The sequence below is a fragment of the Aquarana catesbeiana genome, linkage group LG09 (genome assembly GCF_042186555.1).
Source record: "Aquarana catesbeiana isolate 2022-GZ linkage group LG09, ASM4218655v1, whole genome shotgun sequence".
Classification (NCBI taxonomy): domain Eukaryota; kingdom Metazoa; phylum Chordata; class Amphibia; order Anura; family Ranidae; genus Aquarana; species Aquarana catesbeiana.
Genome location: NC_133332.1, coordinates 201,949,696 through 201,968,412, shown reverse-complemented (window position 1 = coordinate 201,968,412; position 18,717 = coordinate 201,949,696). Strand labels below are relative to the sequence as shown.

At 42.9% G+C, this 18,717-nt stretch overlaps 1 protein-coding gene across 6 annotated transcripts in view; it reads left to right on the top strand.

Annotated features, from left to right (window-relative positions):
- LOC141108202 (protein CutA homolog) overlaps positions 1-17,780 on the top strand; it is a 52,104-nt gene extending 34,324 nt beyond the window's left edge. For 2 of the 6 annotated variants that reach the window (XM_073599561.1, XM_073599557.1), the window contains 3 exons: positions 2,828-2,864; positions 8,842-8,891; positions 17,442-17,780. In XM_073599561.1, coding sequence (XP_073455662.1) covers positions 2,828-2,864; positions 8,842-8,891; positions 17,442-17,544 — 190 coding nt within the window. In that variant the 3' untranslated portion in view covers positions 17,545-17,780. Of the gene's footprint in view, positions 1-2,827; positions 2,874-8,841; positions 8,892-13,968; positions 14,006-17,441 lie in introns of all 6 variants that reach the window. The other 4 variants (XM_073599560.1, XM_073599556.1, XM_073599559.1 and 1 more) reach the window with 3 other exon arrangements.
- The last annotated feature ends 937 nt before the right edge of the window (positions 17,781-18,717 follow it).

The window sequence follows — 18,717 nt, the reverse complement described above, 5'->3', positions numbered from 1 at the left end:
ACGGTGGAGCCTACTATTGGATGCAGACGGCTCGCCGAGATTAGCTCGCCCTCATCCGCAGACCGTGGTGTAAAGCTCAGCTCAGACTGGCAGCATCAGTCTGTGTGCAGCGCCTGCCTGCTCACCCCGCCAGCTTGTTTGGGCACACAATGACCGTGACCGGGGGATATTTCCGTCCACTCCCGAGTCCCACGCTGTCCTGTCAGGCAAATTAGGCGGCTACGAGGCCCTTGTGAAGAGAGGCCTAAAGCGACTGCCTAATTTGCCTAATTAAAGAGCAGCCTCATTAGCCCTCGCAGCGGAGGTCCAGGGCTGGTTACCCACCCCAATACCACACAATCATAACATTTAGCAACCCCAAGACAGAACAGCGGACATGTAATACAGAAAACATACTGACATATATAGGCATGTAACAAAGAAAATATAAGTAAACCCCCAATCCCCCACCCCGGCAGGGATGCACCGCTTTACTGGGATCACGCTGGAAGGCCTGCGACTCCATCTAATTTTTTCAAATGTACTCTTTTTTTAATGAAGGGAAGATTCAAGGATAAGCAGGCCTTGCATGTGTGTTTGTAACGCGTTCGGTGCGTTTTTTATGCGTTTACGGATGCATTCCAGGTGCTTTTTTTCTTATTTTTTCCTGTTTTTTTTTCACTATACTAGGGTCCAGTGCGTTTTTGATGCAATTTGATGCGTTCCAGTGCGTTTTTGATGTGATTTACTGCATTCCAGTTCTACTTTTTTTTTCCTGAACTGAAAAGCCCTGGAACTAACTGCACTGGTGTGAACTATGTTATTTGAAACCATATAACCTACTTTCCATTCATTTTTGATGCAGAACAAAAACGCACTGGACTGTATGTGGTGTGAACTGGCCCTTAATCCAGTTACTATGTAATGCACAAGCCCCATAAAGTAAACAAAAAAGGCAAATTCTCCCTTATTTGTGCCTCACATGCTCCTCTTCACAGACACTGCAGCTCAATGTGGGGGAGGTTTCAGCAACAGAGGCAGTGTTGTCAATTCAGACTTGGTGTGGTGCTAATTGACAATGTATAGCGGGAACACTGATAGCTATGTCCCAGCAATATTTTTTTCATCCAGCTTCAGTTTAGGCAGGCACAGACTAAAGAGTGGCATCTCTGAAGTGAATTCAGGAGCAGGGCACCATCACAGGAAGCTGCATTAGGTTGACTTCACTGGCAGGTTCAACAGGTATTTATGGGCCTTTTCAGAGATAGAGAAGCTGTACACGTAAGGGCTGCAGAACTTTTTTTTTTTTTTATTGGGAGGGCACAGTAGTCTATAAGGCCGGGTTCAAACGAGCTGCGGCCGTGGCTCGCAGCAGGGGGTCCGGTGTGTGCCTGTTCTCAGTTTCAGGGGCGAATCAAGTCCGAATTTCTGCCTGAATTCAGACCTGAAACGGGGCCAAAGACGCACAGGACCCTTTTCCGGTACAGACCACGGTCGCCCCGGAGCTGTGTAAACCGGCTCCATTGAGAGCCAGTCACAGTCTCCTGTTATGCGAATTGGATGTGGGGAAACCTTGTTAAAGCCCAACCTCTAACAATAAGCATATTCATAGGTCCTTAATTGTTAGCTCTATTCATCAATCCATCACCCCATGATTAAAATTTCTCATAAATATATTTATTTTATCATTTCCAGTCACATGACCTCAGATTCCTAACATCCTATACTTCCTTTCCGATCAGTTGGAGAAGGCAGTGACATCCCACAATACCTCCCCTGTGGTCATTGTTAGCAATACACAGAATCTTGACCAACAACACATGTGTAATGGGGTATACGGCGATGTGATGATATCACTGCTGAATCACATAGGGAGACACAAATGTGATGGTCTGACAGTGCTGCAAATTCAGCAATAGGGCTGTAGCATTGCTAGCCAAAGAGTAAATATGAGGACACAACAAAAGGACAGGCAGGATCAACAGGTAAAATGGGAAAAAAGGAACATTAGGACCCCTTTCACACTGAGGCGCTCTACAAGCGATATAGCGCTAAAAATAGCGCCTCTCCTGTCACTCCAGTGTGAAAGCCCAGAGGGTTTCACACTGGAGTGGTGTGCTGACAAGACGCTCAAAAAAGTCCTGCAAGCAGCATCTTTGAGGCGCTGTAGGAGCGGTGTATACACCGCTCCTACAGCGCCCCTGCCCATTGAAATTAATGGGCAGCGCCAGCAAAGCGGCACTGCAGCGGCGCTTTTAACCCTTTTATCATCCGTTAGCGGGGGTTAAAAGCGCCCCACTAGTGTCCAAAAAGCGCCGCAAAAACGACGGTAAATCGCCGCTTTAACACCAACGCCCAGCGCTGCTCAGTGTGAAAGTGCCCTAAAGATAGTAGCTTTAGCCAGGAGTTCTGTTTTAAGGATTTTATTGCTTTTTTTATTTTTATATTTTATTTTTTATAGGAGGAATTCCCCTTTCTTTTTTGTATGATCATTGGGAAAGGAAGTGCAGAGCTCAGACATGGACAGCTATAGCAATCTGACAGAGGGTTGTGGACCCATGAGGCATTGCAAGGAAAGTCCCATGAGGCATGGCAAGGCTAACACTTGCAGGCATGACTCTCAAAGGCAGAGGCATGATAGGACTTGTAGTTCCACAACAACTGGAGGGCCGCATGTTGGACACCCATGGTCTAACCCTTCGCAATCCACCCAAAGATAGAAAATAAATGAATAAGAATCATAACAGACCAGGCGCCTCTATTAAACAGTTACTGTGTTCCATACAGCCTGGTGGTTTTAAACATATATACTGTTATATATACTATATATTTCATTGATATTTCACAGGTACATCTGGAAAGGAGAAATAGAGGAGTCTACTGAGGTACTTTTAGTAAGTGTTTCTCAGTCATTTACAGATATTAGTGATAATGATCTCTGACATAGTTTGTGTTTCGCTCTTTTTTTTTTTTTTCTCTTTAGTGGGTTAAGTCTGTGTTCTCTTCAAAAGCCCATTCAGGTGCACAAAAATGTACCTAAAAGATGAATAACATCTGCGCATGATTGGACATTTAAAGAGAACCAAAGCTGACTCCATCAAAACTGAAAATTCACACTTAGTAAATCAGCCCCTTAAAGTGAAAAAGAAATTGTGCCCAAAAAGGCAGGCAGAGGGAAAGGAAAGGGCTAGTCACCAGTATTAGCTGCATTTTCCTGCAATTGATTTCTTCCACAATTTTGACTTACCATGCCTTGTTTTGTACTATGTTTCTGTGTAGACATAGGTAAGGCCCCTTTCACACTGGGGCAGCGTCAGCAGTAAAGCGCCACTATTTTTAGCGGTGCTTTACCATCGTATTTGCGGAAGTATTCAGCCACTAGTGGGGCGATTTTAACCCCCGCTAGCGGCCAAAAAAGGGTTAAAACCACCCGCAAAGCGCTGCTACGGCAGCGCTTTGCCAGTGGTATAGCCGCACTGGCCCATTGATTTCAATGGGCAGGAGTGGTGGAGGAGCGGTATACACACTGCTCCTTCACTGCTCCAAAGATGCTGCTAGCAGGACTTTTTTTACTGTCCAGCCAGCGCACCGCTCCAGTGTGAAAGCCCTCGGGGCTTTCACACTGGAGAGACAGCAGCGGCTCTTTCAGGGCGCTTTGCTGGCGCTATTTTTAGTGCTGTAGCGCCTGCAAAGCGCCCCAGTGTGAAAGGGGTCTAAAAGTATGGTTTTGCTTCCTCATGCCAGAGCTTGCATAAAGAAGATTAGTGAGCTGCACAGTGGTGACATCACTGTGTGTCCTCACAGTTCATTGATTTTTCCTTCACTTCAGTAACTGTCTACCTATACAGGAGGTATGGGCATACAGCTGTACTGAGTGTCTGCAGGAGCCTGCCATTTTCAGTGGATTGCAGGTGCAATACTTTACAGGCTGCACTGTAAAAAAATAATAAATGCTAATTTTTTTACCTGCAAAATCATGTGCATTTATTATTATTATTTTACAAAAGTTTAACTTATACTTTAACCACCGATATACGGCGGCAGAGTGGCACCGCTGCGCGAATCGCCGTACCTGTACGGCGGCTCCTTTAAGAGCCATAGTGCGCCCGATGCGTGTGGCCGGGGGGCGTGATCGCCGCCGACCACCCACGATCACCGTCACGAGAGCCAGAACGGGGATTTGTGTGTGTAAACACACAAATCCCTGTTCTGACAGGGGAGAAGAGACAGATTGTGTGTTCCTACTAAGTAGGAACAGCAATCTGGCTCCTCCTCTAGTCAGTCCCATCCCCTCACAGTTAGAAACACACCTAGGGAACACACTTAACCCTTTGATCGCCCCCTAGTGTTAACCCCTTCCCTACCAGTGACATTTATACAGTAAGCAGTGCATTTTTATAGCACTGATCGCTGTAGAACTGTCAGTGGTCACAAAATAATGTCAAAAGTGTCCAATCTGTCAGCCGCAATGTCGCAGTGCCGCTAAAAATCGCAGATCGCCGCCATTACTAGTAAAAAAAAAAAATAATAATAAAAATGCCATAAATCTATTTTGATAGACGCTATACAAAAAATATGTAGAAGAATACATATTGGCCTAAAGTGATGAAGAAATTCGTTTTTTGGATATTTATTATAGCAAAAATTAAAAAATATTGTTTTTTTTTTCAAAATTGTCGCTCTTTTTTTGTTTATAGTGCAAAAAATAAAAACCACAGAGATGAGCAAATACCACCAAAAGAAAGCTCTATTTGTGGGGAAAAAAAGGACATCAATGTTGTTTGGGTACAACATTGCACGACCGCGCAAATATCAGTTAAAGCAACGAAGTGTCGTATCGCAAAAAAATGGCCTGGTCATTAAGGGGGCAAATTCTTCCGGTGCTGAAGTGGTTAATCACTGTAGTTGGCCAGTCATAACCATCTGAGGCATTCCCCACCTTGCATACAGTGGGGACGGAAAGTATTCAGACCCCCTTAAATTTTTCACTCTTTGTTATATTGCAGCCATTTGCTAAAATCATTTAAGTTCATTTTTTTCCTCATTAATGTACACAGAAAAACAGAAAAACAGAAAAAGACAGAATTGTTGACATTTTTGCAGATTAATTAAAAAAAGAAAAACTGAAATATCACATGGTCCTAAGTATTCAGACCCTTTGCTGTGACACTCATATTTAACTCAGGTGCTGTCCATTTCTTCTGATCATCCTTGAGATGGTTCTACGCCTTCATTTGAGTCCAGCTGTGTTTGATTATACTGATTGGACTAGATTTTCAAAGCCACACACCTGTCTATATAAGACCTTACAGCTCACAGTGCATGTCAGATCAAATGAGAATCATTAGGTCAAAGGAACTGTCTGAAGAGCTCAGAGACAGAATTGTGGCAAGGCACAGATCTGGCCCAGGTTACAAAAAAATTTCTGCTGCACTTAAGGTTCCTAAGAGCATAGTGGCCTCCATAATCCTTAAATGGAAGATGTTTGGGACGACCAGAACCCTTCCTAGAGCTGGCCGCATGGCCAAACTGAGCTATCGGGGGAGAAGAGCCTTGGTGAGAGAGGTAAAGAAGAACCAAAAGATCACTGTGGCTGAGCTCCAGAGATGCAGTTGGGAGATGGGAGAAAGTTGTAGAAAGTCAACCATCACTGCAGCCCTCCACCAGTCGGGGCTTTATGGCAGAGTGGCCCGACGGAAGCCTCTCCTCAGTGCAAGACACATGAAAGCCCGCATGGAGTTTGCTAAAAAAAAAAAAAAAAACACCTGAAGGACTCCAAGATGGTGAGAAATAAGATTCTCTGGTCTGATGAGACCAAGATAAAACTTTTTGGCCTTAATTCTAAGCAGTATGTGTGGAGAAAACCAGGCACTGCTCATCACCTGTCCAATACAGTCCCAACAATGAAGCATGGTGGTGGCAGCATCATGTTGTGGGGGTGTTTTTCAGCTGCAGGGACAGGACGACTGGTTGCAATGGAGGGAAAGATGAATGCAGCCAAGTACAGGGATATCCTGGACGAAAACCTTCTCCAGAGTGCTCAGGACCTCAGACTGGGCCGAAGGATTACCTTCGAACAAGACAATGACCCTAAGCACACAGCTAAAATAACGAAGGAGTGGCTTCACAACAACTCCGTGACTGTTCCTGATTGGCCCAGCCAGAGCCCTGACTTAAACCCAATTGAGCATCTCTGGAGAGACCTAAAAATGGCTGTCCACCAACGTTTACCATCCAACTTGACAGAACTGGAGAGGATCTGCAAGGAGGAATGGCAGAGGATCCCCAAATCCAGCTGTGAAAAACTTGTTGCATCTTTCCCAAAAAGACTCATGGCTGTATTAGATCAAAAGGGTGCTTCTACTAATACTGAGCAAAGGGTCTGAATACTTAGGACCATGTGATATTTCAGTTTTTCTTTTCTAATAAATCTGCAAAAATTTCAACAATTCTGTTTTTCTGTCAATATGGGGTGCTGTGTGTACATTAATGAGGAAATGATTGAAAATGATTTTAGCAAATGGCTGCAATATACTGTAACAAAGAGTGAAAAATGTAAGCGGGTCTGAATACTTTCAGTCCCCACTGTATATGTGGCTGACAGGCAGGGAATGCCTCAGATGCTTATAGTTAGCCAAGGATAGATGGCAGGTGACAGTTTCCTGGCAGATTGGTGAAAACGTTTTTTTCTTATCCTTGGATAGAGTGGGGAAGGATTTCAATTTGGTTTTTACTGCTATCAGAGGTTCCGTTAAAGTGATGTGTCCTGTGGACATCAGTTTCATCAGACAGGAAGGGAGGAAAAACCTGCAATATAGATACAAACAGAAATAAAAGTCTGACAAAAGGTAAGGTTCTATCCCTCCACTACTTCTTGGCGGGATGTCAGTGGGACAGGAAGTTAATCCCTTTAATGGAACACTGAATAGCAGTAAAAACTTGGGGATTCTAATCCTTCCCCACTCTATCTACAAAGTAGGAAAAAATAGTTTTAGCTGTACATACACTTTAAATCTAATAGGAGCAAGCAATCATGTTCTTGTGTAGTGTACCCTTGTTTTTCTGAAATAATCACTTCCTACAGTATTTTATTGCAGTAAATGGGCCAGCCCAACATTTAACAGTTGTGAATATTTTTTTGCTTTAAACCGACCATGTGATACAACAAAACACAGATTTGGATTGGATTATCTATGAACATAGATTATTCCTTTTTGTTAGTTGATCCCCCCAAAAATCAGTAGAATCAGTAACTAAAGATACAATCAGTGTCACTGAAGTGGTTATTATATGGAACAATTGTATTGATACTTATAAACCCAACATTACCGATGATTTTGTCTTTCCTGAAAATCTACTAGGAGCCACAGGATTACTGTCCAGGTCTTTCCCACAGGCTTTGCCCCGCTCATTTGCACAATTCTTCAATAACCAGCCTAGGGGGATGTTGCTTTGTGGTTTTTATTTTTGGATAGGGTTGAGGGTAGTGGTGGGATACTCTACCTAAGGTATCTCCAACAGCAGCTTCCGCCTGGGAGGGCAGCGTGCCCCCCAGACTGGACTAATCCCCTCCTGGGAAAAGACCCTGAGCTCAGTGTGCTCACAGAATATATACAGTTACCCAGCATGCCATCAGAGCCTGCCTCTCTGGGATATTCATGCTGCCATCTGCATAGCTTAACACCTATTATCCAGAGACTTCTCAAGTTATAGGTCAGACTGTCAGCAACTGAACACACTGAGAAGACCTTACAGTACTAGCAGATTACAGCTTCACTGAATACTTTTGCCTGCCAAATAAATGCAGCCACACTGACTACAGTGCAGCAACTAAATTTACCTATCAAAAACACAACAAATTCTAACTTATCTAATCCTAGCACCTACCTAGGAGCAGGGCTGCTGATAAGACAGTACAACCAGTCCTGTTGTACTGGGCCCAGGCACCATCAGCTTAATTGTTCATTTCTGCCTAAATATTTTTACTAGACCATGCCCCCACTCCTACTTGCTTACCAGGGCTTAAATTACATTTCCCTGGGTCCCATCAGGTCAACAGAGGGGCCCAGGAGGTGGGAGCAGAGGAGGGACTTGGTGGGTGGGGTGTAATCGAGGTTGGGTGGCCCCATGATTTCTAACAGCGGCCCTGCCTAGGAGGGTGCTACATCATTAAAAGGCCATGAATTATACAATGCAGAATTTCCAGTTCTCAAAACAATAATGAGAATGTGGAATAAGGTCAGGCTAATCAGCTGACAAATATCCAGGTGAATAGGGTGAACACGGCTTCCTTAAAACCCCCTAAAAGTGTAATAGCAACCAAAACTTTTTTCTTTTTTATGTTTGACATGGGGAAGGGTTTAAATTCCTTGTCAGATTTTTATTGCTGTTTCTGTCCCCATTGGGGAGAATTTGCCACTATCTGAGGAAAATTAGAGGAAATCTCACCTTTGTCAGTTGTCACTGGAATAGGTGTCCTCATTGGAAGATTTCCCATCACCTCCTGTTCCAATGACAACTGTAAAAAGTTGGATTTTTCCTATATTTTACCAACAACAAATGACACCTGGACAGAAAGTGAGTATAATTTTGCCCAGCAGACAAACAGACAACAATACAAATCTGAATGAAGTTCTAACCATTTCCCTCTCTATTCAAAACTGCTGGAGTACCACTTGTTGCACATTTGGCAAATGGGCAGCAGCAGCCAGCCGGTTGCATATTCTTCGTTAGAGAGCAATGTATGTAGAGTGCACTGAACAGAACTTTCTGATTGGACATCAAACTGTCATCACCTTTAAAACATTAAAACTTAGACTTCTTTGTTAATATCCCAATAAGTTCTATTTTTCTTTTGTGCAGATAGTGAAAACCAGGACAGCAAAGATAAACGAATTATCAGGATATGTCAGGTATGAATGCACTAAATATTACTCTGCTCCTGGTCTGAAAAGGCCTTACCTCCCAGATCACAATAGCTCTGAACTCAAACCCCTCCTCCTCATACCACCTTCATACCTCCAAATCTACCCATTTTTACCCCCCTCCATAACTTCCCTCCTACTCATCTCCCCTATCTATTTAATTTTACTACCTCTGTGCCATGCACCACTCACTCCTAAGTCACTATATCTACATTCCACCTCAAATATCCCCCTCCCGCACCCCACATTCCTCCTCATCTGATAAGACTCCATACTCATTTATATGAAAGTAAAAATAGATCTAATCTTCAGAGACAATGTGTGGTTGAAGTGTAAAAATTGGTCTGATTGATAGTTTAAAGAGTTCTCATCTGGTCTTCGTTAGAAGTTTGTATTTATTTGAGTTCAGAAATAATATCCATTTTGTCAAAATCAATAGGTACTGGATATGGGGCATTTCGCCATGTTTCCTGTCTGCTCCTCCCATTCAGTAGAGGACATGAGACCAAATACTTAGGCTTTTGGTCCTGTGGGCAGTACTGGAAGATGGTTTTTGAACACAGGTTGCCTTTAAAGCCCATCTCCGGTAAAAGGAAAAATGCTCTCTTGTAGTGAGACTGACCCCACACTGCAAGGATCAAAGGCTCATTCAGGTCTAGGGAACTAGGAAAAAACAGCTTTCTCTCAGCGTCCTCACATCCAATTCAAGAGTATTGGTTTTTCATTAGACTTGATGACGTCAGTGGGCATGCAACAGCCAGAGCATAGGGGAGAAGAGGCTATGGGACCATTTAGCAGCCTGGAGGGGTGTGTGGGAGTGGAAATTGGGAAAGTAAAATGGTTTATCTTTATTGTACAGTACAGGACACCAGAACCAGTTCATAGACCATGAGTTACGTCACTACATCAGGTGATTGGGGTTGCCATATAATCCCAGCAACTATGTGAGGCTCCATTTTGTTTGCTAGTGTCCTTAGCTTAATGGTGCCTTTTCCCCTTAGAGCTGTTTTACCTATAACAGGTTTAACTACTTTCTCGATTGACACTTCTATCAGGGTCTGGCTGCTTACTGGCCTCAGGCCTCTCTAGCCATTTCCAGATTGGTGACTTTTGAGCACATCTTGGGAACCGTCACAGGCCCAGCCTGTAATGCTTGCTTCGCACACTTGATTCTGTGTTCGGCACTCACCTTGTTACATGGTGCAACAAGTGTGAATAGCCGCAGACTGTTATACAGGTCTAGTTCTGTCTGCTGCACATCTTTATAGATCTGTAATATACACTACATACTTATTCTAGAAAACATACCCCAGTGCAATGTAAACAAGTGGTTAATAGGCAAAAGTGTAAGGGGACTTGCACTCCTAATGTTTTTCCTAATGTTTTTCTTCAACTTTAATATTTCACTGTTGGGCCTAAAGGGTAATATTATTATTATACAGGATTTATATAGCACCAACAATTTGCACAGCATTTTACAATATAAAGGGAGACAGTACAATTACAATATAGTTCAATACAAAAGAAATAGGAGGGCCCTGCTCATGGAGCTACAATCTAAAGCGGAGATATGCAATTAGCGGACCTCCAGCTGTTGCAAAACTACAAGTCCCATCATGCTTCTGCCTCTGGGTATCATGCTTGTGGCTGTCAGAGTCTTGCTATGCCTCATGGGACTTGTAGTTCTGCAACAGCTGGAGGTCCACTAATTGCATATCCCTGATCTAAAGGGAGAGAGAGGTGTTACAAAAGATAATAGCTGCAGGGGATGATCTGATGGAGGTGGCTGAAGTACAGTTTTTAGGTGGAGGTGGGGTAGACTTCCCTGAATAAATTAATTTTCAAGGATCGTCTAAAGGAGGACAGAGTATGAGCTAACCAAACATGAAGGGGTAGGGCATTCCAGAGGACAAGCGGGGTTCTGGAGAAGTCCTGAAGGCGAGCATGGGAGGAGGTGACGAGAGAGCTAGAGAGCAAGATGTCTTGGGAGGAGCAGGGTGAACAATTTGGGAGATATCTCAAGATGAGTTTGCTGATGTAGCTAAAGAGGAATGAGAACCACCAAAGAAACCCTGGGATCATGTCAGTAAAAAAGGGTTTACAAAGAAAGGCGGACAGTAAACAAATTAACTGGCAAAATTAGGGGAAGAATTTCTCTGGCAGCACAGATGTACAAGAGTCTTTGGAAGTCTAGAGATTAGACACATGGCTGTGTAAGCCCCCGTTCACACCTTACACCGCATCCAATTCGCAGGACATTTTAAAATACATTCATTTGAATGTATCTGGTTCACATATGTGCGTTGCATTCGCACTGCGCATTGCCCAAAAAACATGTGCGTTTTTTAGGCATTGCGGTGCGAACTACAAGCCTATTATCTCCTATGGGAACGCATCTGATTCGCAGATGCATTGCGTTCTGAACAAGGATTTTCTCCTTCTCCTCACTACACCTCCCCCTCCCTCCCCCTCTCCCTGTTAACTGATCCGCAGCTACAACGCAGTGAAACCTTTGAACAACTGATTTTTATCTTCCCAGTGAAACCTGAGCTTCAGTTCGCACCGCACATGTGTGAACCCAGGCTTAGGGGGCACTTTGTGGAAACCTCACTACCAAATAATCAAACCAGTGCATCCTGTGGAATGTGGTATACAAACCCATTATCTAGGTCTAGTTAGGGTTGCCACCTCATCCCTTTAAACCCGAACACATATTAATTACACAGGTTCTGTGGCTGATTAAGGTGGTAATTAAACTCAATTGGTGCCTTATCTGCATTAAATTAGCCTCAGAACCTGTGTAATTCATATGTGTTCGGGTTTAAAGGGATGAGGTGGCAACCCTACGTCTAGTCTGCAATTTTCGGTTTATGAAATTATTTCCTCCTTGCTGCAGTGGCTCTGCTATATCTGTGATTCCATTCACATGTACTGCTGGCTTCTGTGCTCACTTATGGGCATCACCTGCTCTACTGTGGATTTATTTCCCTTCTATTACTTCCTGGCCCACCTCCCAGTCTGATTCCCTATATAGATATGCTCAGTGCAGCCTGGGTTGCCTGAGCTTGGCACTTGTCTACTATTCTCAGCCATCCTCTCTAGCCTATGGTTGTGTGCCAGCCTGGACAGGATGTAACCACATTCCATCTTTACATTATATGCCGCCTTTTACATCCCCATTTGGGCACAAAATGTTTTTTTTCTGCTTAGTAATCTTTGAAAATACAGTTCTGCCTCATTGGCTAATAAAAAAAAAAAAAAAAAAAAAGCTCAGCTTCAGTTCCTTGCCCCTCCCTCATTCTATATATACTTGATCTGTCCACACTTCTGGTGATTCTTTTAGAATCCTATAGATCCTGGTAGACTACATCCATGCTTTTCCTTTCTTTTGCCACCTTGCACTTCTTATACAACTTTCTACTAAATAGGGTTCTTCCTTATCACCTGATGGGACTCCTACATGACCTCAGAGCCATCCCTAGCTTTCCTTGTAAATAGAGCGATTACATCCTGAGGGAACCTTTTTAAAGGGGTTGTAAAGGTCCGCATTTTTTCACCTTAATGCACCCTATGCATTAAGGTGAAAAATCATCCGACAATACCACCCCCCCCAGCCCTGTTTTACTTACCTGAGGCCGTTCACCTGCTGCGCTCGCCCCTGATGTCCTCTTCGCCGCTCAGCCTGGCCATTTATTGGCTAGAGTGGATGGATTGAAAGCAGCGCAGCCATTAGCTTGCGCTGCTGTCAATCACATCCAATGACGTGGCGTACCGGGGGGCGGGGCCGAGTGATACAGTGAGCAGCTATAGCCGCCAGCTGTATCACGGGAGCGTGCCCGAAAGAACTAACCACCATGCGAGAGAGCTTGCATGAAGGTTGTTAGTTCTTGCGGGAAGGAGCTGAGACAGCCGAGGGACCCCAGAAGACTAGGTTCGGGGCCACACTGTGCAAAACGAGCTGCACAATTGGTCTGGGCAGGAGGGGGGTTTAAGTGCCCAGTTGTCAAGTGGTTAAGTTCCAATCATCCCTATTTTTAGCGGCGCTATTCGGCCACTAGTGGGGCGGTTTTAACCCCCCCGCTAGCAGCAGAAAAAGGGTTAAAACTGCCAGCAAAGTGCCACTGCAGCGGCGCTTTGCCGGCAGTATAGCCGCGCTGCCCCATTGATTTCAATGGGCAGGAGCGGTGTATACACCGCTCCAAAGATGCTACTTGCTGGAGTTTAACATCCTGCAAGCGTACCGCTCCAATGTGAAAGCCCACGGGCCTTTCACACTGGAGACACAGCAGCGGCTGTTTCAGGGCGCTATTTTTAGCGCTGTAGCACCTGCAAAGCACCCCAGTGTGAAAGGGGTCTTATGGATCCTCCTCCCATTCTCACACCTGCATGGTCAATTACCCCACTTTCTATCTTTCATAGGATTTCTGTCTCTCACTCCCTACTAAAAAAGAGGAGTTCCAGCCTTTTACATTTTTTTTTTTTTTTTTAAAGTCAGCAGCTACAAATAATGTAACTGCTAACTTTTAATATAAGGACACTTACCTGTCCAGGAATCCTGCAATGTTGGCCCCCCCAAAACAAATTCGTCCATGGGTTCGGGTGCAGGCGCCGGCGTTGCAACTAAGGGAAGCCGGCAGTAAAGCCTTCAGGCTTTACAGCTGGCTTCCTACTGCGCATGAACGAGTCGTGCTGCACTTTTTGAATGGCCCCCCATCATCTTCTGGGGCATACACAGGTCCCAGAAAGTAGCGGGGGGGGGGGGGGCTGATGCAGAAATGACGTACCTCGCGGTAAGGTTAGGACAGAAGTACACCTTCAAAACACTAGAAAAGGTACAAAACAAATAGAAAAAAAACTATATCCAAAAACGAGGGTGGGGTGGTCTATTGTGCAAGACCTAATTGTATTTTTGCCTAGAACTCCGCTTTAATCTAAAGGTAAGTGGAGTCACCTACTAACAGTTAACAGTCTGGTTTAAAGTGGTAATAAACCTAAAAGTAAATGTTTATTATATTGTAGCTTACCAATTTTTTAATGTGATGGCTGCATTCATTTTCTTTTTTAGGCTTTCTTTCTTCTATTTTCACCTGGTGATCCAGCCAGTAAGTGTGTTGTTTTTCAAAAGAACTAGCTCTTCAGCCAAATGTATTAGTCACAGAGATGGGACAAACCATTCAACACTAGCAGGGGTGCTTACAATGATCAGTTTTATTTATGTAAAAACTTTAACCCAGAGGGAAAAAAAAACTATTTACTGTAACTGCTTACAAGGTATTATTTGGAGTTGGGCTTGAATTTGTTACTGTATTTATGTTTGCTAGTACATATAACACGCCCCTCCCTCCAGTCTGAAAATGCTGATGTCCAAAGATGGCGCTTGCGCTCATTCATCCAGAATGGGGGCCCTGTACTACAAGAGGTGTGTTACTGGCCAGATCACCAGTTGAAAACAGAGGGGGGGGAAAAAAACATAAGAAAAGAAAACAGGTGCAGCCACCACATCTAATGATTGGTAAGCTGCAATGTATTACAGTTTTGGGTTTAATACTGCTTAAAAGCACATTGAAAGTCTTGTCTTCTTCCTGTGGGCCTGTTGCGGTTATTTAGCTGTCCTCACCTTGATTATTGCCTGGGGGCCTCTCATGGTAGGTCAGTCGATTGCTGTGTCCTGTACTGCATAATGAAGACAAGAGGAATTTTGGCCTACCTGTAAATTCTATATTTTGGAGTACTGTACAGAACACAGCCCCTCCCCCTTCTATGGGATGTCTCCATGGCTTGCTAGCAAAATCGGAGCCTCACAACAAACAATACACCATAATGACAATGTGAAAAGTTAGTTTGTAAAATCTGCAAATTTATTTAATATATATATCACATGTAAATAAGTATTAACAGCCTTTGCTATCACACTCAAAATTGAGCTCAGGTGCATCTGGTTTCCACTGATCATCCTTGAGATGTTTCTACAACTTGATTGGAGTCCATCTGTGGTAAATTCAGTTGATTGTACAGGATTTGGAAAGGCACACACCTGTCTATATAAAAGGTCCCACAGTTAACAGTGCATGTCAGAGAGCAAACAAAGCCATGAAGTCCAAGGAATTGTCTGTAGACCTCTTAGACAGGATTGTATCGAGGCACAACTCTGGGGAAGGGTATAGAAAAATGTCTGCAGCATAAATGGAAAAAAAGTTTGGAACCACCAGGACTCTTCCTAGAGCTGGCCGCCCAACCAAACTGAGCGATCCGGGGAGAAGGGCCTTAGCCAGTAGAGCTGCACGATTCTGGCTAAAATGAGAATCATGATTTTTTTTGCTTAGAGGATAGATCACGATTCTTGCAGCGTAACATCTTTCCATCTTTCACATTAAAACAAAAAAAATTGTGCTAACTTTACGGTTTCCTTTTTTTTTTTTTTTTTTTTTTTTTTTTTATTGAAGTGTATTTTTTCCCAAAAAAATTGCATTTGAAAGACCGCTGGGCAAATACAGTGTGACATAAAATATTGCACCAATTGCCATTTTATTCCCTAGGGTCAGTGCTAAAATTATATATATTTATTTATAATTTGGGGGGTCCCAAGTAATTTTTTTTAGCAAAAAATATTGATTTTAACTTAGGAAAGAAGTGTCAGAAAAAGATTTAGACTTTAGGTGGTTAAACTTTCTGCATTTACAGTTGTTTTGTTTAAAGCTTGGCAGATTGCCTGGGTTATTAGTTTACACAGAGAAGTTTATCCCTTTGATCTAAGAAGGAAGTTAGTTACAATGTTTCAAGATCTAAACTTGGCAGACTGCCCTGATGCTTTCTTTTGACAGCTGAGTGAGCAGATAATCTCTCCACTCATTTATATGAAAGAATCGGCAAACTCAGCAGGACAGATCATCAGAGGGGGCAAATCGAGATCACGATTTTTTAACGATTAATTGTGCAGCTCTATTAGCCAGGGAGGTGACCAAGAACTGGATGGTCCCTCTGACAGAGCTCAAGCTATTCTCTGTGGAGAAATGAGAATCTTTCAGAAGAACCACCATCTCTGCAGCACTCCACCAATCAGGCCTGTATGATAGAGTGGCCAGACAAAAGCAACTCCTCAGTAAAAAGCACATGACAGCCACTGAAATACTCTCAGACCATGAGAAACAATTCTCTGGTCTGATGAAACAAGGAATGAACTCTTTGGCCTGAGTGGCGTGCGTCATGTCTGGAGAAAACCAGCACCACTCATCATCTGGCCAATACCATCCCTACAGTGAAGCATGGTGGCGGCAGCATCATGCTGTAGAGATGTTTCTTCAGCGGCAGGAACTGGGAGACTAGTCAGGATCGAGGGAAAGATTAATGCAGCAATGTACAGAGACATCCTTGATGAAAACCTGCTCCAGAGCGCTCTGGACCTCTGGGGCGAAAGTTCATCTTTCAACAGGACAACACCACTAAGCACACAGCCAAGATAACAAAAGGAGTGGCTACGGGCCCACTCTGTAAATGTCCTTGAGTGGCCCAGCCAGAGCCCAGACTTGAATCCGATTGAACATCTCTGGAGAGATCTGAAAATGGTTGTGTACCGACTCTCCCCATCCAACCTAATGGAGCTCGAGAGGTCCCGCAAGGAAGAATGGGAGACACTGCCCAAAAGTAGGTGTGCCAAGCTTGTAGCATCATACTCAAAAAGACTTGCGGCTGTAATTGGTTCCAAAAGGTGCTTCAACAAAGTATCGAGCAAAGGCTGTAGATGTAATTTTTTTCATTTTTTCTTTTTAATAAATTTGCAAAGATTTCAAACTTCTTTCACGTTGTCATTATGGGGTATTGTTTGTAGAATTTTGAGGAAACGAATGTATTTAATCCATTTTGGAATAAGGCTGTAACATAAATTGTGGAAAAAGTGAAGCGCTGTGAATACTTTCCAGATGCAGTGTAGTAGCCTATAAATCAATTCTTGCATCTTGTACTCTAAGAAAAAATTTACAGGCAAGTCCTCTTTTTGTTGCCATCTAGACCTAAACATGGACTGAAGCCCTGCGGTGCAGCAGTAGCCCAACTGCAAGGGAGAGTTTTTCCTTTCTCTGGAATTCAGCTTTAAAATATGTGTAGCCAATTACCTTTTTGGACAAGTTTTAAGGCCCAGTCACACATAAGCTTAGTGTTAATATGCGTTTTATTGTGTGTTCCCATAACACCCCTTAAATGGTGTAAATGCTGTGGCTGTTCACTGCAGCACACTTATGTTGTAGCTCACTGCAACAAACCATCTGCATGTTATAGAATGCTGCTGGTCTGTTAAACTTTCGTGGTGGTGTATTGACAACTTATATAAAATGAAAGGGGCTGCAGCCTACATTAAAATGGGTTCAGTACCACACTGCGATGCAGTTGACTAGTGTGAAAGGATCCTTATCAGCATATTATATTCGATAGGATCAGATCAGTCATTCCAAAGATGAAGATCTGGGCAAGTTTCTCTGCTTGCAGTTTACCATTCATAAAAAGATAAACAAAACAAAATTGAGGCATGTTATGTTTTGTTTTTAGATATGTTCATCCCTTTGAAACACCAGATATCCTGACAGTGCCAATTGGTGATGGAAACCCAGATTATTTCAGATGGCTTGAAGACGTCATGTCAGAGAAATGATCAAGGATTGTGTGTCTGGACATTCATAATGGTCTCCTCAAGAAGCATTATGACTTTTCAGTTTCTGCGTAAATGTTAGTATTGTTAGCTATATTCAAATGTCAGCTCTGGATGTCTTCAGATAGTCAACTCTATGAATAGTTAAGACCAAAAAGATAATCCAAATATTCAGAAAACAGGACAACCTATACAGCTGGGACTAGGTCAAGTGGATCAAAGTGGAGAAGAAGAGAAAATGATCCAGTAAATCGCAGAGATGCAGTTTGAGTACACAGAAAATTCAAGGTCTAAACAAGCAGGACAAAATGGAAAGGATGTAAGAAAAACAAGAAAACAACTTGGATACAAAAGCTTACAATAGAAGTCTGAAAAGACAAAGAACAAGCAGAATAAAACAAAGCGCGTAACCAGGATGACGACAGCAGGGAGCCCTAAACATGGTTGGTAAAGGTATGCCTTATACCATGTGGAAATAAAATATATATAAAAAAAATATATTATAAAAAAGGGACTGTGTGCATTTTTGTGGTCTGTTAGTGCTTTTGAGTGGCATACAAAATGAATGGCAAAGCAACACCTCTAACATGCATTGCTGCAACAGAGAAGAATTTCTTATAAATCTTGCCGGTCTGTTATAAATTTTAAACATGCTAGTTCTGGGAGCCAGAGTACCTAAAATATCCATGGCCAAGTGGTTAGCAATAAGGCCTATAAAGTGGTTTGTAATAGGTCAGCTTTAACCGGTTCAATACAGGGCATTTTCACCCCCTTCCTTCCCAGACCAATTTTTAGTTTTCAACGCTGTCGTACTTTAAACGACAATTGCGCGGTCCTGCGACGTTGTACCCAAACAAAATTGACGTCCTTTTTTCCCCACAAATAGAGCTTTCTTTTGGTGGTATTTGATCACCTCTGTGGTTTTTATTTTTTGCACTATAAACAAAAGAAGAGCGACAATTTTGGAAAAAAAAAAAAAAAAACAAAAAACACCACACAATATTTTTTACTTGTTGCTATAATAAATATCCCAATTAAAAAAAAAAAAAAATAATAATATTGCAATAAGCATATATTGATTGGTTTGCACAAAAGTTATAGCGTCTACAAAATACAGGATAGATTTATGGCATTTTTAAAAAAATTATTTTTTTTTTACTAGTAATGGCGGCGATC